Below are 21332 nucleotides of genomic sequence, written 5' to 3'. Positions count from 1 at the left end.
CCTGTGTCCAGTCTTAAGCGTTTGTCATTCTCTCCCAGTCTTAAGGGTTTGTCGTTCTCTACCTGTGTCCAGTCTTAAGGGTTTGTCATTCTCTCCCAGTCTTAAGGGTTTGTCGTTGTCCAGTCGTAAGGGTTTGTCGTTCTCTACCTGTGTCCAGTCTTAAGGGTTTGTCGTTCTCTACCTGCGTCCAGTCTTAAGGGTTTGTCGTTCTCTACCTGGGCCCAGTCCAGGGGATTGCTGAGCTTTTTTGTTCTTCCTTTGTCTGACACACATTACACACTTTGTCTCATTCTCTCTTCACATTGTCTCTTGTTTTTCAGTCTGCAAAGTGCCTCTGGAGAGTCTGTGTGTGAGTGTGTGTGTGTGTGTGTGTGTGTGTGTGTGTGTGTGTGCGTGTGTGTGTGTGTGTGTGTGTGTGTGTGTGAGAATGTGTGTGTGTGTGTGTGTGTGTGTGTGTGTGAGAATGTGCGTGTGTGTATGTGTGTGTGAGTGTGTGTGTGTGTGTGTGTGTGTGTGTGAGTGTGTGTGTGTGAGAATGTGTGTGTGTGTGTGTGTGTGTGTGTGTTTCCCGGCTTCAACCACAGCAGCCTGATTTTTTGTGGAGTACACTTACAATGGAACTTCACCCTCTTTACACACACACACACACACACACACACACACACACACACACACACATTGATATACAGCAGACGGGCCCTGCCCACTAATCCAACTGGCCGGAGTGTGACAGCTTTAGGTCCATTCTATTACACTGTGCCTCTGATTTAGGGGTGGGCTCCACTGTTCACTGTTCTTGCCTCTCCCCTCTCTGAATTGATATCCCAGAGCTGTCAGCGCAGACATAAAGAAGACTTTAATAGGAAGCCAGAGACGGAGACAGGAACAGAGAGAGGGAGAAAGGGAGGAGGGAGGAACGGATAGAGGGAGAGAGGGAGCAGTAGGAGGCTGGGGACCGGAATGAAAGAGGAGAACAAAAGAGAGGAACTCAGGGAGGTGAAGGGAGTCGGACATGGAAGAGGAGTGCAGGAGAGTAGGGGGCAGCAAGCCAGCAGAGGAGAACACAGCATTGGAGAACACAGAACACAGCAGTGGAGAACTCAGCAGAGTAGAACACCGCAGAGTAGAACACAGCAGTGGAGAACACAGAACACAGCATTGGAGAACACAGAACACAGCAGTAGAGAACACAGCAGAGTAGAACACAGCAGAGTAGAACACTGTGACGGTCTAGCTACGACCGCACATGACTGGTGAACTGTCAGCACTCGTCCTCTACACATCAGCTGATATTTGTGCACACACACACACAACACACCCTCGTACATGGGCCATTGTTATGTGGCTAGCACTTTTAAGATGTGTAAGAAACAACACAACACGGAGCTATTAGCAATGGTGGCACATTTATTGTTTGTCTGAATTAGACACAAGTTTGAATGTTTGTCAACCGATAGCTACCGATTTGCGTTCATGGCGTCCTCTCGTTCCAACTTCTGAAGGTCCGGTGGCAAAGGAGGGCCGACTGGATCGCATGGACTGTTTATTGTTTCCGGGCGGTATTGGACCGTTCCATTAGGTTAATTGATTGTGCGATATTTTGTGACGGAACTGATCAAGCCGTATCGATGATTAGTCTTTCCACATGTAACCAAGTTTATTATTTAACAATGTATTTAGCTCATTCTGCTAGTGACAAATAATATATATTTATGCTTGTGGCCCAGGGTCTGTCTTGTCTATTGTGTGTTAATTGATTATTTAGTGTTTACCTGTCTATGTTAAATGGTGCTGGCCGCCAGGTATATGTTCCCCTCTGTCTAGTCTGATGTTAGTCTTGTCTGGCCTATGTGATGTGTAGGGTACTGTGAGTACTATGACTGTCACACTGCTGCTGTATTTTGATTAGAAGCTAAAGCAGATTTTTCATACTGGTTCAATATCGCAATTTTGGAAGATTATTATTAACATTTTTCTGTGCATTTTTCTATGGACTCTTCTGCTTGGTTGTTCGAGCCAAGCCGAATAATAAATAACTGTCCATCTTCACTACTGCCTCTGCTTCTTTGGCCACACCCACATTCCTTAATGGTAACTTCCGCTCGGTTCCATTACAAACACAGCAGTGGAGAACACAGAACATAGCAGTGGAGAACACAGAACACAGCATTGGAGAGAGCAGAACACAGCAGAGTAGAACACAGCAGTGGAGAACACAGCAGAGTAGAACACAGCATTGGTGAACACAGAACACAGCAGTGGAGAACTCAGCAATGGAGAACACAACAGTGGAAAACAGCAGTGGAGAACACAGGGTTACAAAAATCCTTTATTATTATAGTCTTTGAAAAAACATACAAAACACTACAGGATCATTTTGTCACAATGTACTGTAGAATAAGTTTAAAATGTGCAGGTTGGCGCCTTGCATGACTACACCGTGTGTGTGAATGGGTGAATGTGAGGCATGACACTGTAAAGCAATTTGAGTGCTCAGAGGAGAATGAATGCAGACCATTTACCATTTAAACAATATACACCATAGAGGACTGTGATTGGACAACAAGAGAGGAGTGTGTGACTAGACAACAGATGAGGAAGGTGGGAGAAACAGAACAGCACAATACACACTCAGGAATGTGACCGCTCCAATACATGTATGCCGTCCATGTGTGTGTCAGAACACGGAATGCAGAATGCAGTATCTATAGGTGTCTATAGATTCCATAACCTATAGATTACAATTCAGTTCTATTTTATTTCTCAGTAAAATCCAGTGCCAGTTTTTCGGGGGGGGGGGGGTCATAGATAGAGACTGCAGGAGTGTGTGTGTGTGTGGGGGGGGGGGGGGGGGGGTCATGGTTAAAGACAGCAGGAGTGTGTGTGTGTTTGTGTGTGGGGGGGGGGGGGGGAGGGGTCTGCAGGAGAGAAACGGGAGAGATCCATCAGAGCTGTGCAGAAGCCAAGAAGCCACACAGGGTGTTGGGAGTCGGACAGAGGATCGGATGATGACCGGCGGGCTCGTCACATGGTTAGGGCTCACGGTGGACTTATAACTCAGTCTTCTATTCCAAAAGCAAGAGTTAGTGGAGGAACCGCGGAACCTGAGGAGAGTGTGTGGGAGAGACCGGAGCACCAGGATGTGGGAGTGTGTGGAGGGGGGAGAGGGAGGCTGTCAGGAATATCACCGAGAGTGACACGAGAGCTGTGTGTCGGGGAAAGCAGGAAAAGATGGAATATTAGGAGAGTGAGAGTGAGGAAGATGTAGGGGTGGAGCACACACACACACACACACACACACACACACAAACATACACACACACACACACACATACCCGTTTATCGGACTATAGGGACAATTTTGGATTTTTTGGGCAAATCAGACTTGGCATAGGGCTGCGAGGACACCAGGTTCCAGTGGTGCTAGAGCTACAAAAAACATACCAAAAATCATGAAAAAAATCAGGGAACCTATACACGACTTAAAATTAAAAGATTTTCTTTGCAGAACTGAGATATAAAAAATGGCTATTTTTCAGACTTTTTGGTGGTTTGTAAAGACTTCTCTGTAACACTGTCTATAAGGACAGTGTGGTGTACAAGGTCAGTGATGTCATCATACACATACACCAAGTATAACCTGTTTTGAAAGGACACATGGCTTATAAGACCAAAGTGATGTCATCATACACATACACTATGTATAACCTGCTTTGAAAGGACAAGGTCTGTAAGGCCAGGTCACCATACACATACACCAAGTATAACCTGTTTTGAAAGGACACAAGGTCTGTAAGGCCAGGTCACCATACACATACACCAAGTATAACCTGTTTTGAAAGGACGCATGGCTTATAAGACCAAAGTGACTGAGGCACAACATTATAATAATATGGAATATATTAAGAGGTCATTTTTGTTTTCTTTGTTGACATCTGTTGTGCATTACAATTTGGCACCCAAGTTGAAATAAGTGTGAATAACATCAGATTGAGACATCATTTGCAGATGATGTACACAGGCAGCACAATCACTCCATTCTACACTTCTTCCTATAGAAAACATCAGTACCTCCAATCAAATTGTCAAGTTACAAAAGTTTACAGATTACACCACGGCTCTTATCTGATGGGGTCTACCTACCCGTGGGCCAAATGTTACTACTTAACTAGGTTTGTTATTATTAACACACAACACATTCGTTGAATCACTGAACTATATTTGATCACCTCAAGAATCTCTTCCTTCCTTAACAAGGACAGCATTTTAAAAAATAATAAAGGAAAATAAAAGTGAATCCTGACATTAAAAGGCCCAGGCTAACCACAAAGCAAAACAAACAAAACAAAAAACTGCCTGTGAGCAAAATAAATGAAGTGACCTAACCCATTTCTGAACACAGGACACCAACTTGTAAAACATGCCTAGAAAGGTAAAGGCTCAAGCTATCCAAAAGAGCATTTAGCGTTTAGCATTTGAATGCCTTTTAAAGGCCAAGCCTCTGTTGCGGACAAAATCTCTAATGTTTTGAATGGATCTGGTCTCCAAGATAGGGTGTTCCTTTTCCTTGCACTCCAGGCACTGCCCGCTGGTGGCAGTGACACCGTTTTCAACAAAAGGCCTTAGATGTTTCATCACCGCTTGTATCTCCTCCTCAGACCATGGTCTCTTTGTACACCGCCTTGATGAAACACAGAAACCTGAACAATTAAAAAAATATTAGAAGATAAAAAAAGAAAAAGAATGTACTTGCAGGTAGGGATGTTGCTGTTCAAAATTGCCAAACAAACTGGAACTTGTGTAGACAAAATGTATGTGGTAATAAATTGAGATCTGCTAAAAATCAAAGTTGGATTGTTTTCATTAACATGACATTTCATTACACTGCTTGTTAAAAACAAAATACACCCAGCTTCTTTATATGCTTTATATGCCTAACCAAACATAATGTAAGTGTTGACTGCACATTAGCAAGTGTGCCTAGTGATGGACATGGCACCGCATTTAAATAATACCTTGAGTAACGGAGTCAGGGAGATGAGGTGAACCAGAAGTTACAGAGGCAGAGTTCCCATGGTCATCTAAAAAAACATTGCACAGTATAAATGTATGGGCTTAAAGAGCCTGTCTGCCAACCAATCAAACACCATGGGCATAGAGGGGATACATGTAAAACTGTAATATATTCTACTACCATGCACATAACAAGCAGACAGCCAATTCTATATTATAATAACTATGCTCATGGCAAAGTTGTTGAACCGGGTGAAGTAAGGAGAGCCTGACTTTGCAACCATACCTTGAGTGATAATTTTACTAGGAAATTATGTACATTTTACACAGGCCAAGTCTTCCCTGTAGTTTTAAAATGATCATGCAAACTACTGAACACATCAAAATACTAACCACAATGCATACATGTATGTGTCACAATGAAAAGAGATGACAAAAAGGTAAGCTTCTAACAAAGTTTCTAACCATCGTACTACTGGACAATTCCTGACAAACACTTTTAATACACTCTAATGAACCCACAGACTCCAGCTCATTACATGATATGTTTGGCAAATGTTGGGTCCATCATTGAGATTATACCTTGAGCTGCAGTCTCGGAGAGATGAGGTGATCCAAAAGTCCCAGAAGTCAACATTTCTTCATTGTCTAAGAACAACAAAAGACAAAAAAAAAAAAACAATGGTATCAAATACACAGCTAGGGTAGGCAATAAAAAGTTCCTACATCTGTGAAATAACAGTAGGAGGTCATCTAAATGTCAATAAAAAAAAGCCTATTTTAAATATTTCACCAATACAATTACAACATCCGCAACACGGAATACAACAATTTCAGTAGCCTTGGGACCCCATTTTAACAGTACCTTGCAATGTGGAAACATTAGGGAGTTGCTGTGATCCTGTATCCATTTTGTCTATGTCATCTATTAAATGACATTGTAAAAAGGTTATTACAGCAACCATACACACCAAGCAGATTTAACAATGTGTAAATGATTCATACCACCAATTTCATCCAGAGATTTTCCTTGAATATCCTTCACACTTCCCTTCTCCATAGCCATAAGCAGCTTTGAGATCTTAGCCAGCTGAATCGTTGATTGGGGCAGTCGATAGTACTCCCTATGCACCCTAATGTCATGGCCGAGAAAGTCGGCCAGCTGGTCCAGTTCATTATCTTTCAAGTTCATGACTTGGCTTATTGTGGCGATCTGTTTGCGAAGGTTAGTTGATCTGAGGTTTTGAGGATCTTCGGCTCCACAAGCATCTGCAAATTGACCAAACTGTCCTCTGTAATGACCATCACTACAAGGAATAGCGAAGAGGTAATTGTTGTTTTCAGTTACTCCACACTCTTTCCTCTTACTAATGAGGAGTGACAGGTTAGCAGTCATATCAGGGGTCAGGATCACAGCAACCTTTCGTCCTTTTTTCCCCCTCAATTCCACTCTGGCGAATTGTTTGCAAAGTCTCTTCTCAACTTCTGTAAGCCCAGTGCTTATGTCATCATTTAGTTGTGACACATCACGATCTTCAAAATTGTTTACAGTCATCCTTGCCACTTCACCTTCCCTTCTCCTATTAAACAAAATGACTTGACAGAGGGTCACCTTTGCTAGTGCTGCATAAGTGCCTGCTGTTGGGTTATCGGCTAGTTTCTCCTTAGCCAATTCCACTTGCTGACCAAGATATAACTGCAGCTTCTGAACGTCTTTGGCCAGTGGAAGCCTGGTGCTCTTATTGTATTTTGCCTCACTCAGGTTTGATAAGGCAGAATGGGAAACTAATTCAGACCACTTTGTTTCATGAAGTGTATGAAACCTCTTGATGGAATCGACCCCCTCTTGGTCCTCTTCCATTAGGGCACGACACATGATGAGGTCACTTATCTTTCTGAGAGAATGCCCAATTTTAAGAGCCAGACTTGGGGCTTTGAATGTGTTGTGTTGGTGATCAAAACCTGAAACTCTCTTAACAGCACCAGTAAGAGTAAAGAAGTTGCCTGGTTTTATTGCCTCTTCCATGTTATGGATTCTAGTTGTGTGGCGCAAAGTCACAAGTAATCTCCCAAGTTCCCTTACTTTCTGTCTTATATACTCATGCTTTGATCTGTCACTCCCATGCTTATTAAAGAGGGACTGGGCAAACTGCATGAGATAATGATCATTCCTTATTGCAGTGGACACGTCATCCTTGTGCATTTTGCCCAGCACTGACCAAAGTTCACTTGAAATTGGCTGGGACATTGTAAATTGAGCAGATGCTATACCAATGACCCTCTCTGTCCACTCAGGTCCCTCTTCAACATTATTCTCGGGTCTTAGAGCACATCTTTTCATATGTCGAGAAAGTTCTTTTCTGGATAACATACCCTTACAGTACAAGCAGTAATCATATGTCTCAGGGCTGCTACTCTGTTTGGAACTCCTTTTCACTTTAAGACAGCCTGACCCTGTGGTTTTAACAGTCGAGTTATGCTTGAAGTTGCCAAGGTTTCGGAATTTCTCAAGAAGAACCCTTCTGTCCTTTGATGATTTGGGGAACTGGAGTGCCTGTGCGATTTCAGCATTTTCATTTACATGCTTCTCGAGATGACGTGCAAATTTTGTTTGAGGTTTCCCACATACAAAACAATAATTGACTTGGCTTTTAAGGAATTTTCCTGATTTGGTTGGGGATTTACTTTGGCCAAGAATATCCACAGTGCTTTCTGGTTCTGGTTCGGGGTCTGGTTCAGCAAAAGTAACTAAATCAGGCATATTGGTATGGGACTTCTTGGATGGTTCAGGCAACTCGACACTCAACTCTGTTCCTGAGCTTTCTGAATCCGATACAGACTCTGAGCTTTCTGGTTCTGGGTGAGCAAAAGTAACTAAATCAGGCATATTGGTATGGGACTTCTTGGATGGTTCAGCCAACTCGGCACTCAACTCTGTTCCTGAGCTTTCTGAATCCGATACAGACTCTGGGATGTACTCATCACCAGATGAGACATCATCCTGTAAAGTATATTAAATTAATTAATTACAGCATATTTTAATAAACAGAAATACACATGGGAAGGATGGTGTCAAAAACAAACTGCTAAAAGCCATCATATTGATATTAAGCATATTATACTTCAATGTTCACTTACATCTGATATATCCCAGTCTTCTGAGGACTTCTGGAGGCAGATTTTGTGCCACACACCACAGCATTCTTCACAGACAAAATTAGACAAAAATTTATCAATTGTTGACCAATTGCATACTCATTTTCTTATTAAATGGAATAAGCTTCACACTTATGAAACATACACAATTAAGAAATGCTAACAAAATGAACTGTTCAGTACAAATGCACCGTTTGAGTGATGGCTAAAACTTTAACAAAAAGTACACGTTTCAACCAGTAAGGTAGAATTCACTGGAGTGGCAGAGCCTTTACATTACCCATTTGAAGTCAGTTAAAAAAAAGTATGTAGTGATCCCACACATTAAATTCACTCACTAACGTTCATAACGAAAAACAGAATGTTTTGAAAAATGACTGTTCAAATGGTGCATTCTTATGGTATTTCCAGACAGATAATTATCTAATTAAACTTAAAAATATGACATAATATGGCATCCTCCTAACAATCAAGAGATTTGAGATTCTGATTATAAACTGTTACTGTAAAAACAGACACATTAGTAGCCTGACCTGACCAAACACGGATTCTTTTTTTAATGCGTAATGTGCAAGGTGTAGGCCGTTTTCAGAATGAATCCTTGGCTCAAAGATTTCTGGCAGAATGGTCTAATGTGGAACAGAAATGCTGAAATGTTTATCCTTAATACAATTTATTAAGCTAATAAGGCTTCTGAGAATAAAAGGAAAGTAACTGGAAAGGTGTGGAGACACCTACAAGCATTTGGATTGCCATTTGCTTGGTGGATCTATTGAATTAGTTCTGGATTTATTAGGCCTAAAGTTTATGTTCATCATTACCTTTTATACAGTATATTTATCATCTCAATTAGCCAAACTAAATTTGAAGTCCACTTGAAAAGCCCACTCGATCTATTATCAACTCAGATGCTTAAATATAGACCCAGTGACTTATTGGAAGGCACAAAGTTAGAAAAAGTTGAAAGTCGAAGGGTTTAACATCATCTTCAAAGTTGAGCGTATGTACAAAATGACTTCATCAATGTCCTGAGCGCACCATAGAGTTGATGGCATTTTCCTTGTGTTGATACTCACTTACACATAATGAAACGTATGCATAATGAGACGTGCATTATGCTTTTCAGCCAAGCTAATCTTTAATAATGCTGACGAAGAAGCACAAACATTTTCCTATGTTCACGTACAGTAGCGCATCAAACCAAGAAATGTGTTATTTGCATTGGTAACATTGCAAATATGGGCTTGTTGGAATTTGTCTATACAACAATTCAAACAGTGGTGTTTCGTTTATTGTGCGATTGGGTTAACATTGAAAACAACTCATCTATAAGTTGTAATTTTATTTCGGAGTCACACAAATTAATAAAGTCCATGAAAGATGGATTTATCCGCACTGCAGCGAACCGGATGAAAGAATGAAACATTTGCAAGGATTTAAGGTTGTAGCCTAACTTAGGTCTAAGTCTAATAACAAAGAACAATATAGATAGCCTAATAATATAAATGATAATAGCAAAGGAATTAAGGACTTGTTCAACATCCAAAGGCGAAAGTCTCCAGGCATAAGGAAACCCTGCGTGATAGATTTGTGATGCGGCTTCTCCGACTCCCTGACCCCCCCAATAAAAAAAAAAAAACCCTTCGCTTCATGTTAATGGCCCATTTCAATTCCAAAACAGTAAAATTTGCCAAAAGGCGACTAATTTACAGGTATGCTCTCTGTTATCTGCCATGTGCCTCATCTTGCAAACTCACTTGCCTGGCACGTCATAGTATCTGCTACTCCAGTGTCTTTCACCGCAATGGTGTGACTTGATAAAACATTCAATCAACATGTTTTTATGATTTATAGGTGCGAGTCTGGAACTGACCCATGGCATGAAATGAAACTACTTATACTGAGAAATGCATTAATTAGGAGAAGATGAAAAACACACTTACGTTTGCATCTTACACCGTGCCATCTGATAGATGTGAAAGGTGAATGGCATATCCAGCATTTGTCAATTCTCACCGATTCAAAAACCAGCTTATGGATTGTACACTGTGACAAACATTTTCAAAACATGAAATAAATATAAAACCTTTACACACACAAATTGTATCATGAATTGTTTTACTTTCACACAAATCCATGTACTTTTCTTCAAATCCATCAGGAGAGATGAGAAGGGGTAAAGAAGTTACTTTTATAATATAGAAGCATATATATTCAATTCCTGTGACTTAAGTTTAGCTAACTGTTGGGGTGTCACTCATCACACACACAAAAGAGAAAGATATGCTTCTCTTGTGATGATGGCAAAGACAACAATTCCTCTAAATAATGAAGTAAACCTTCATCTGACATTTAAAAAAAACAGAAACACATCTAGTTTCGGAACCTGTGTCCAAAGCCAAATTTAGATTTACCCTGCTTAACTTCTATCATCTGTAAAAAAAGAAATGGCAACAGGGATCTCTACCAATCAATGGCTTTGCTTAACACTAAAAGTTAAACTCCAGGTCCAGGGTAAATCAACCTACAGCCCTGTTGTTTGAAGACAGCGAGTGCTAGGAAGAATGAAAAAATGTTCTACAATACAGACCACTAGCGAAACAGCCGGAAATTAACTGATGGGGGCAAGGAAACTGATTATTTTCTTCTTCCTAGCCACAGCACTACATAACCTCAAACTGCAAGGAAATAGGTTGATAAACCCTGGACTATCTGGAAAACCCCTGGAAAAATCTGTGCACGTGTTTGCAATACAGACGTCACAACATAGTATGAACAGCTTTGTTCACCCAGCTCAGTCATAAACAAAAGGCAGCAATTTTACAGAGAGCATTTTTAACATTTTTAACATTATTTAATGTTGGCACTGGCACTTAAAAACACTAAATGGGTAAATTGCAATAAATGGGCTTAGTTTTGGAGCCAAACGTTGGAGTTAGAATGAAAACCTCTGTGACAATTGTGGCAACAGCCACATCATTTTCGTTATGCATTATTTGTATTGGTTGTTTAAAAACGGGAAAAAAGTGATCCGATTAATCGATCAATAAAGTACTAGATTAATCAATTACAAAAAGAATCGATAGCAGCAGCCCTAACTAAAACAATGAAAATTGTGTTCCATGAAACATCACAGTACTTCTAACCATTGTTCAATTTCAAAACACAGGTAATTTCAAACTCACCTCACAAGCAGTCATTTGGCACAGCTCTGGATGATTGACACCTTGATCTTGATTCGGTCTCTGTACAACAGAACACAGGGAGATTCAGTGCTTGACTTTCCTCAAGTCATAATATACTCAACTCACATCCCTGACAGACGATATTCTACTCAAAATGTCCATCAAGACATAAAAAAAAGTGTGGCAATATCATGCCATTTTCATGCTGCAAACCCTTAGCAGGCATGACATGCATTGCCAGAAGTTAACAACATTTACTCAAAACTATAACTGACCACTGGCAAGCTCTGCTGAGAACACAGGGGATAACACCTCCTGGTGCTGGACACCAACTTCTTCTGTGAAAGAGGGGATTGGAGAAGTGCCACACTGACCTCTGACACAGTGCACCTAAAAAAATGAACAGCAATATGCAAAGATGAACAGGCATCAACTGGTACAGATGGGAATACTCCATACAGTATGTGCAAAGACAGAATATTTAACAAGATTTAGTAACCATTTTGGATAAGGGAGGCATGTCACTGCATAACAAATTTCTTAACTAGCCACTTTACAAGCATGTGCTGTAGTTTCTGCATATGTGTGTGACACAGGGGAATATTCATGTTATGTGAGGACAGTTTATAACACAGACAAACTCATGGTATGCAAGGACATGGTCCTTTGGACTTCTAATGACATCCTTGATCAAACTCTAAGTCTTCTGTTATTGAACTCCCAGTGTATGGCACACTCAGTAAAAAAACAGTGTTGGGGGGACACCATGGTTAGTAAAACCATCCATACTGAATAGAAAACATTTCCACTGTAGCTGCAAGATGTTTACTAAAACACTGAACATTGTGTTCCATGGAACATCACAGTACTTCTAACCATTGGTCAATTTCAAAACACAGGTGAAATTGTTAGCGGCTAACTGAAATAAAACCACCTATATGATAGCCAATCTATATGTATGGTGAAGGGTATGTGAAGCTATTTTAATTTCAATTTCAAAGCTCAAGGGAACTTCATCAGGATGCATAGTATCCGGTATCCATGAAACAACTGGCCTTTAAAAATAAAAATCTGCCTGGCTCTATGGGAATTTAACATAGGGGTATGTATACTTATGAGCACTTGTATTGTAAGGAAGAACATTTATTTATTTACAATACATAATTCATTCACAAAGAAAATTGGTGTCTTTAAAGGTTGGATTTTTCCTCATTTTTTTATTAAGACATTAAGATCAATTTTCAAAAGATGATATTTTTTATTCTTCTTTTTAGTCAACTTTAGCATGTATATGCTAAGGGTATGTAAACTTATGAGCACAACTGTACTGTAGGTACACATTGATGCCACAAGTAAGAATGTGTATTAAAGAGACAAAACGCTATTCCTCAACTAGCCACTTTACAAGCATGTGCTGTAGTTTCTACATCTGTGTGTGACCCAGGGGAATATTCATGTTATGTGAGGACAGTTTGTAACACAGACAAACTCATGGTATGCAAGGACATGGTCCTTTGGACTTCTAATGACATCCTTGATCAAACTCTAAGTCTTCTGTTATTGAACTTCCAGTGTATGGCACACTCAGGAAAAAAACAGTGTTGGGGGGACACCATGGTTAGTAAAACCATCCATACTGAATAGAAGACATTTCCACTGTAGCTGCAAGATGTTTACTAAAACACTGAACATTGTTTTCCATGGAACACCACAGTACTTCTAACCATTGGTCAATTTCAAAACACAGGTAAATTCAAACTCACCTCACAAGCAGAGTCATTTGGTGTGGCTCTGGATGATTGACACCCTGATCTTGATTCAGTCTCTGTACAAGAGAACACAGGGAGATTCAGTGTTTGACTTTCCTCAAGTCATAAAACCACATATAGGTATACTATACTCAACTCACATCCCTGACAGACAATATTCTACTCAAAATGTCCATCAAGACATAGATAAATGGCCTGATATTGCCACATTTTTCATGCTGCAAACCCTTAGCAGGCATGACATGCATTGCCAGAAGTTAACAACATTTACTCAAAACTATAACTGACCACTGGCAAGCTCTGCTGAGAACACAGGGGATAACACCTCCTGGTGCTGGACACCAACTTCTCCAATCCCCTCTTTCGCAGAAGAAGTGCCACACTGACCTCTGACACAGTGCACCTAAATGAACAGCAATATGCAAAGATGAACAGGCATCAACTGGTACAGTGTCTATTTCACTCAAACCTTTAAGTTTATGACACTGAAAACGATGTAGACAGGGGAACAAAGTGTGAATTGATGACTATCTGTACCGACAAAGATTTTCAGACTGTACCTGCAGTATAATTGTAATTCATTGATAAATATGTCCCTTACGAAACTATATCATTTCTAAACATTCATACATCCCGAAATAAACAGCTGAATTCAAACTAACCTCATGCGCAAGGTTGTCTGGTGTGGGAGTGGATGACTGACACTCTGCTCTCAATTCGGTGTCTGTTGAAGAGAACACAGGACATGAAGACACAGTGCCTTGCAAGACCCCAGTATTTGGCAGGCATTGCTTCTTCAAGCAGGGACTCACCTCTGAATAAGTCTGTAGAGAAAACATTGGGTTCCAAGTCATGGGCGTGGTCACTAAGCTCTGCAACGGAGTGTTGGCCAGAAGGGAAGCTTCCACTATTTCGCTGTGTATAAAAAGTTGAACAGATGCAGATGAGGACTTGAATATCACATAAGTTTATTGTAAAGTTGTACTAAGACAGAGTTTAAAGACACATGTTCTAAATGTTTAGCAACTGTATAGGATGACAAGAAAAAAATGAAAAATATTTAAATACCAACGCAACATACGCAACAAAACATTCTATGCTAACTATGTGGTAAATAATGACTAGAAAACATTTAATTACAATAATAAAAAAAAAAAGTAAACAGTAAAAGACTGTATAGATATGCTATTGTCCAAGTAAAGGAACTTACACCATAAACCACTGCAAATTAATATGTTTCTAATGCTGTCAAAATAATGATAATTCTACGACGGAGTATTAGGGCCACACAAAGAAAAAAAAAAATGTTTGCCATGACGAGATTAAACTCGACATTTCGAGAATAAAGTTGAAATGTCATTTCGACTTTAAAGTCGACATGCCGATATTAAACTCGAAATACAGTTTAAATATAGCCTACACTAACACACAATATGTGACAATCATTATAACACTGAAAATTGTGTTCCATGGAACATTAGAGTACTTCTAACCATTGGTCAATTTCAAAACACAGGTAAATTCAAACTCACCTCACAAGCAGTGTCATTTGGCATAGCTCTGGATGATTGACACCCTGATCTTGATTCGGTCTCTGTACAAGAGAACACAGGGAGATTCAGTGCTTGACTTTCCTCAAGTCATAAAACCACAAAGGCATAATATACTCAACTCACATCCCTGACGGACATTTTGAGTAGAATATCGTCTATCAAGACATAGAAAAATGGCCTGATATTGCCATATTTGTCATGCTGCAAACCCTTAGCAGGCATGACATGCATTGCCAGAAGTTAACAACATTTACTCAAAACTATAACTGACCACTGGCAAGCTCTGCTGAGAACACAGGGGATAACACCTCCTGGTGCTGGACACCAACTTCTCCAATCCCCTCTTTCGCAGAAGAAGTGCCACACTGACCTCTGACACAGTGCACCTAAAAAAAAATTAACAGCAATATGCAAAGATGAACAGGCATCAACTGGTACAGATAGGAATACTCCATACAGTATGTGCAAAGACAGAATATTTAACAAGATTTAGCAACCATTTTGGATAAGGAAGGCATGTCACTGCATAACAAATTACATCATCAAGCCGCAAGAAACAGCTGACAATGCACCATATACTGTAGGTACATATTGATGCCACAAGTAAGAATGTGTATTAAAGAGACAAAACGCTATTCCTTAACTAGCCACTTTACAAGCATGTGCTGTAGTTTCTACATCTGTGTGTGACACAGGGGAATATTCATGTTATGTGAGGACAGTTTGTAACACAGACAAACTCATGTTATGCAAGGACATGGTCCTTTGGACTTCTAATGACATCCTTGATCAAACTCTAAGTCTTCTGTTATTGAACTCCCAGTGTATGGCACACTCAGGAAAAAAACAGTGTTGGGGGGACACCATGGTTAGTAAAACCATCCATACTGAATAGACATTTCCACTGTAGCTGCAAGATGTTTACTAAAACACTGAACATTGTGTTCCATGGAACACCACAGTACTTCTAACCATTGGTCAATTTCAAAAACTCACCTCACAAGCAGAGTCATTTGGCGCGGCTCTGGATGATTGACACCCTGACCTTGATTCAGTCTCTATACAAGAGAACACAGGGAGATTCAGTGTTTGTCTTTCCTCAAGTCATAAAACCACATATAGGTATACTATACTCAACTTACATCCCTGACAGACAATATTCTACTCAAAATGTCCATCAAGACATGATATATGGCCTGATATTGCCACATTTTTCATGCTGCAAACCCTTAGCAGGCATGACATGCATTGCCAGAAGTTAACAACATTTACTCAAAACTATAACTGACCACTGGCAAGCTCTGCTGAGAACACAGGGGATAACACCTCCTGGTGCTGGACACCAACTTCTCCAATCCCCTCTTTCGCAGAAGAAGTGCCACACTGACCTCTGACACAGTGCACCTAAAAAAATGAACAGCAATATGCAAAGATGAACAGGCATCAACTGGTACAGTGTCTATTTCACTCAAACCTTTAAGTTTATGACACTGAAAACGATGTAGACAGGGGAACAAAGTGTGAATTGTGAACCGACAAAAGATTCAGACTGTACCTGCAGTATAATTGTAATTCATTGATAAATATGTCCCTTACGAAACTATATAATTTCTAATCATTCATACATCCCGAAATAAACAGCTGAATTCAAACTAACCTCATGCGCAGGGTTGTCTGGTGTGGGAGTGGATGACTGACACTCTGCTCTCAATTCGGTGTCTGTTGAAGAGAACACAGGACATGAAGGCACAGTGCCTTGCAAGACCCCAGTATTTACCAGGCATTGCTTCTTCAAGCAGGGACTCACCTCTGAATAAGTCTGTAGAGAAAACATTGGGTTCCAAGTCATGGGCGTGGTCACTAAGCTCTGCAACGGAGTGTTGGCCAGAAGGGAAACTTCCACCACTGAGTTGTGTCTAAACAAGTTAAACAGAAAAAAATTGGGCAGCAGTGGTTGTAACAGTAGGGGAAATATACAAAACATACAGATAAGCTTGCTGGCATCATCTGGGAGAGAGATAGCCTGGAAAATCCAGACCCTGGTAATCTAGAAAGATTAAGGGTCTGGCCACGAACAATGTAATGGCCCAACTCGAGGGACGGCAACAAGCATGCATTTAAAAATCTCACTGCACGCAATTGGATAACACTACGACCAATGTGTACCGTCCTCCAACGTTACAGTGCTTTCTTCATCAGTTTAGCTGGTTCCCCGGGATATCGGGGTAAAAGTAACGTGCATCATTGCCAGAGTGTCTCGCCGAGACAATTCCATTGTGCTCTCGCGTGAACTCTGGATTTCCACGGTAGGAGAGAGACACGATTGACTGAAAACCAGATTGAAGACCACCAAGATGTGACTTCTGTTTTTTGGTTATGATTGTTGGCACTAACAAACGATAGGTATTGTGTAATCTCTGTGGCCTCATGAAACGGACACAGCTTAACACAAAGAGAGGATTTCATTTTTATCAAGATGTCAAAATATAGGCTATACATTTTAAACCTTGACACCAATTCATATGGGGATAAAATCAAAATCACCTCTTTACGCCAGGGCCATTCTTTCCCACCATAGTCATAAGTGATTTCAGTTCCAGCCATAATTTCCTTCAGTGCAAAAAGGCAGAGATGTGGCTTCCCATCTGCTTCGATCAACTTCATTCTGCAATTTGGTGCCTTGTGCTCATCGTTTACCAGTCGTCCAAATGACCCATCTTCAAGTGCTCCATCAATACTGCAAATGTACAAACATCATGCACTAAACAGACGTTTATAGTGACACTTTTGAATTGTACATGCACAGTTGATGCAAGTTAAAATGCAACATGAGATCTTTACTTCAGAAATCCTGACTTCTCACTATAGTAATCTAAACATATTAGTCATTCTGAACCTACCACCATGTCTTCCGCTTCCATGTGAAGTCAAACATGAAGATCGAACATGCATTGTGGTACAGTTTACGTCTATGTTCAGCTTCAGCTGCATCAATGAGCTCCCCTCTATACTCCACCACAAAGTCTCCTTGATTGAAAACAGCTAAAGTGAAGATACCACGACCTGCAGACACAACCTTATTAGAGTAACAGGGGTAGCAGACTATATCTATTGGATAAAACTCAGCAATGCAAATAATCACATACAACTGAATTATTCCTATAAATTGCTACAATGCAACGTCAATTCAAGAACCAGTGACATGTAACCTTCAGTCTAGCCTACAGTGTGTCAGTCACTCACCTTTAACTGGATTAATATATTTGATCTCTAACATTGAATTCTTGTCTCTTCCTGCAAGGATGTGATTAGTGGCATCCTGAAGAAGAGTAGTTCTCCGTGGCATGACAGAAGTTACTAAGGAAATTAATAACAAAAATGTAAACAACAAAACAACTTCACTACTCATCTCACTAATACCATGTATATTCAAACAGTATGTTCAGATACTAAATGACAATGCATACAAATAAATAGAGAAACAGAAAATGTAGGCTATGTTAAAGGATAAACTCAACGGAGATCTAAACAAAGCACTCATTTACCACAGACCTTAGCTTAGCCGTCAAAATTCTATGTGCTGGACATTAAGCTTGCCAAGCCATAACCTCTGGCTATAATTTCCACACGTAGGAGATAATGTTGGGCTACTTAATATTTAGTCTATTAGTTGTCTAGATGGGCACGTCCTCCCTTACCTCTTCAAAGAAATTGGAACAATTCAGACTTAAAATAAAGTTTAACATTGATAGTCACGATTGTAGCCCCCCTCCCTCCCCCAATACCACTGTGTGCTGTTCGTGGTTTAGGAGCACAAAGAGCAACGTTGTAATGTAGTTTGCTAGCGAAATTGACGTTAGTAAAAGTCTGACGCCTCTGATGAAAAGCAAACAAAAACAAAATACATTTACAGCCGTCTGACAACGTATTCATAAATTACTGTCATTCGTCTATCTAAAGCCTTAGTTTGTCCAACGTGACCTCTTCAATATACTTTTCCCATCCGATAGCTAGCAATGCTCTGAATATAGTGTTAATCTTACCAAATGGATGAAATAAGATCGATATACCATCTTTCAACACTACTGGTCGTAACTGATCTGCCAACATTGGTGTTTGCTATTCCTTGACTAATTTCTTTGTGGTAGTTTTAAATATCCAGGCCACTTACCTGGATCGGAGGGTTCAGTCTCCCTGCAATAGCATTGGCAATAACAATAGCATGCACCTAGCCAGCTAACAGTAGCCTAGGTCAAGTACATTTCCTACCAATAGGTAATTCTGGGAGAATCGCTGGGAATAAAAACGCTTAATCTACTTGGAATACAGTCTATTGGTGCTATCTCTGGGCTGTAGTAGGCTATATGGAATTAACTGGCTAGGCTACTTATCACACAGTAGGCTATTTTTGTTTAAGTCTTTAACATTATGTCATTCAACAAGCATTTACCTATATTACATACCATAATAACACTGCTATTAGGCCTACCTATTAAAACGTTTTGTTATGGATTTCTTACCTTCTCTCCACAACGTGCATTTCCAGAAGAACTCCCAGCAAATGAATCTGGTGATCACAGGTGTAGCAGCTGTCTTCTATCCAGCCAATCAGTATGAGCATGCGCAGTGTTGATTTAGCGTCTAATTTCGCGCGTTGTGTATAATTTCCCGCGTTGTGTATAATTTCCCGCGCTTGTGTGTCGCAGCATGCAGGGACCACGACCACCGATAGGGGGCAGTGGCGGACACACAAATATACAAAATATGTCAGGTTTTTGGTACATAAGGACTTTTGAGAAAACCACTTTTTGGGTATTAAAACATGCTGAGAAAAGGTTTTATAGGGTTTATTTTTATGAGGACAGCCAACTGTCCTCCTATACGAGAGGGTCCTCGTTGCTCTTTTAAATGTCTTGAAAACTGTCCTTCTATGCCCTGAAACAAACACACACACACACACACACACACACACACACACACACACACACACAGGGGTTCTAAATGATCTTACTGCAGTGTTGTAGCCCGTGAGATATTGTAGGGTAAAGCCTGTTAAAGTAAACTTTATCTTGGGAGGACATTAAGCCTGTTGAAGTAAACTTAATCATGGGAGGACATTAAGTTACTTTGCTTCATGTGTTTGTCTGTCTCAGCTTGGGGGCTTTTTTCCTTTCCTCACAGCTGTGATGAGCACAGCTTTTAGATGTTTAAATAGGCCCACCTGTAGATACTTTCCCTTTCTTGCACCACAGATGAAAGTACTGATTACATGACCGGCCAAACAGAAAAGAAGAGCAGAAGGTTCCAAAGGGTTAAACGTTAAAGGGCCTCTCCTGTCATCTCACTGCTTGTGTATTGATGGTTGAGATTATTTAGGGTTGACCTTCTTTACTCTTTTTTTCTTCTCAAGCTGTGTGTGTATGTGTGTGTGTGGGGGGGGGGGGGGGGAGATGTGATGATGTGTGTGTGTGTGTGATATGCAATGGTGTGTGTGTGTGTGTGTTTGATATGCAATAGTGTGTGTGTGTGTGTGTGTGTGGGGGGGGGGGGGGGGGGGGGGGGGGATGTGATGATGTGTGTGTGTGTGGGGGGGGGAGATGTGATGATGATGTGTGTGTGTGTGTGATATGCAATGGTGTGTGTGTGTGTGTGTGTGTGTGTGTGATATGCGATGGTGTGTGTGTGTGTGTGTGTGTGTGTGTTTGATATGCAGTAGTGTTTGTGTGTGTGTGTGTGTGTTTTCGGCTGATGTTGCCAAATTGTAGCTATGATGTGATTGAATGAAATTTCTAATGCAAATGTTTCTGAATGTTGATATTATGCATGTCTTTGAATATGCATGTAACACATGTATTATGTATGCTGAATATTATTTATGTGCTTGAGTACATCAAATTATTTGTAGCAATGTGATGAAATAATAAGGAGTTGATGGTATCGGAATAAACATGTCTTTAATCATTTTTGTGCCTGTAAAAGGAATTTCATTTTTCTAAAGAAAGAAGTGTGTTTGGGGGAACTAACCACTTCAATCCACCAATTCAATCCAACAATTCAATCCACAGCCTTAATTTGAAAAATGTAGAAAAGAAATGAAAAGCTGATTCATTAAATGTGAGAGCTGTCATTTATTTGCCATCACTGACAAACCCTTTTTTCTCTCCCATTTCTCTCCCTCCCTATCTGGAACTCTCCCTCTCACTCATTATCCCCCTCTCATTATCTCTCTCTCTCTCCCGCTCTCTCTCTCTCTCTCTCTCTCCCGCTCTCTCTCTCTCTCCCTCTCCCGCTCTCTCTCCCTCTACCTCTCCTTCTGCTTTTATCAAATTAATTTTCTTTATATCTATATTTCTCTGTCCTTTACTTTTGTCTCCTCTCTCTTGCACACTTACACTCAACCCCCCTCCCCCCAACACACACACACACACACACACACACTCTCTCTCTCCCACACACACTCTCTTTCTCTCCCTCCCCCATCTGTAGATCACCTTTTTCATGCTGCTGTCGGCGGTGTGTGTGATGCTGAATCTGGCTGGCTCCATCCTCTCCTGCCAGAACGCCCAGCTAGTCAACTCACTGGAGGACTGTCAGCTGGTGAGTCACACGCACACACACACACACACACGCACGCACGCACGCATGCACGCACGCAC

At 40.6% G+C, this 21332-nt stretch overlaps 2 protein-coding genes across 10 annotated transcripts in view; one reads left to right on the top strand and one right to left on the bottom strand.

Annotated features, from left to right (window-relative positions):
* The window catches only part of fam189a1 (family with sequence similarity 189 member A1), a 396028-nt gene that overhangs the window by 324957 nt on the left and 49739 nt on the right, over positions 1 to 21332 (top strand). For both annotated transcript variants that reach the window (XM_042075460.1, XM_042075459.1), the window contains exon 3: positions 21163 to 21273. In XM_042075460.1, the coding sequence (XP_041931394.1) occupies positions 21175 to 21273 (99 nt within the window). In that variant the 5' untranslated portion in view covers positions 21163 to 21174. The remainder of the gene's footprint in view (positions 1 to 21162; positions 21274 to 21332) is intronic.
* On the bottom strand, positions 3915 to 19567 carry LOC121694991. 8 transcript variants are annotated; one of them, XM_042075451.1, is made up of 21 exons: positions 19197 to 19567; positions 17920 to 18033; positions 17577 to 17739; positions 17221 to 17413; positions 16484 to 16592; positions 16334 to 16395; positions 15966 to 16080; positions 15673 to 15734; positions 14948 to 15062; positions 14656 to 14717; positions 13936 to 14038; positions 13786 to 13847; positions 13412 to 13526; positions 13118 to 13179; positions 10113 to 10215; positions 8152 to 8216; positions 6019 to 8014; positions 5879 to 5938; positions 5596 to 5661; positions 5016 to 5081; positions 3917 to 4700 (listed from the first exon to the last, which is right to left on the bottom strand). In XM_042075451.1, the coding sequence occupies exons 2-21, from the start codon at positions 18020 to 18022 to the stop codon at positions 4462 to 4464; spliced, it is 3921 nt and encodes a 1306-aa protein (XP_041931385.1). In that variant the 5' UTR covers positions 18023 to 18033; positions 19197 to 19567; the 3' UTR covers positions 3917 to 4461. The 8 variants fall into 8 exon arrangements, with proteins under 8 accessions (XP_041931390.1, XP_041931391.1, XP_041931386.1 ...); XM_042075454.1 differs by having other exon boundaries at positions 4468 to 4681; XM_042075452.1 differs by lacking the exons at positions 13786 to 13847; positions 13936 to 14038 and having other exon boundaries at positions 3916 to 4700.

Source organism: Alosa sapidissima, chromosome 20, assembly GCF_018492685.1.
Source record: "Alosa sapidissima isolate fAloSap1 chromosome 20, fAloSap1.pri, whole genome shotgun sequence".
Classification (NCBI taxonomy): Eukaryota; Metazoa; Chordata; class Actinopteri; order Clupeiformes; family Clupeidae; genus Alosa; species Alosa sapidissima.
Note: the sequence above shows the minus strand (reverse complement) of the source record. Positions and strands in the feature narration are given on the sequence as shown.

Excerpts from the sequence above, each read along its gene's own strand:
- LOC121694991 (XM_042075451.1), bottom strand. The coding sequence starts at position 18,022 with ATGCCACGGAGAACTACTCTTCTTCAGGATGCCACTAATCACATCCTT. Across the intron at positions 17,414-17,576 it reads TGGAAGCGGAAGACATGGTG|TATTGATGGAGCACTTGAAG; the intron begins GTAGGTTCAGAA and ends GTACATTTGCAG. Across the intron at positions 5,082-5,595 it reads CTCCGAGACTGCAGCTCAAG|ATGACCATGGGAACTCTGCC; the intron begins GTATAATCTCAA and ends ATGTTTTTTTAG.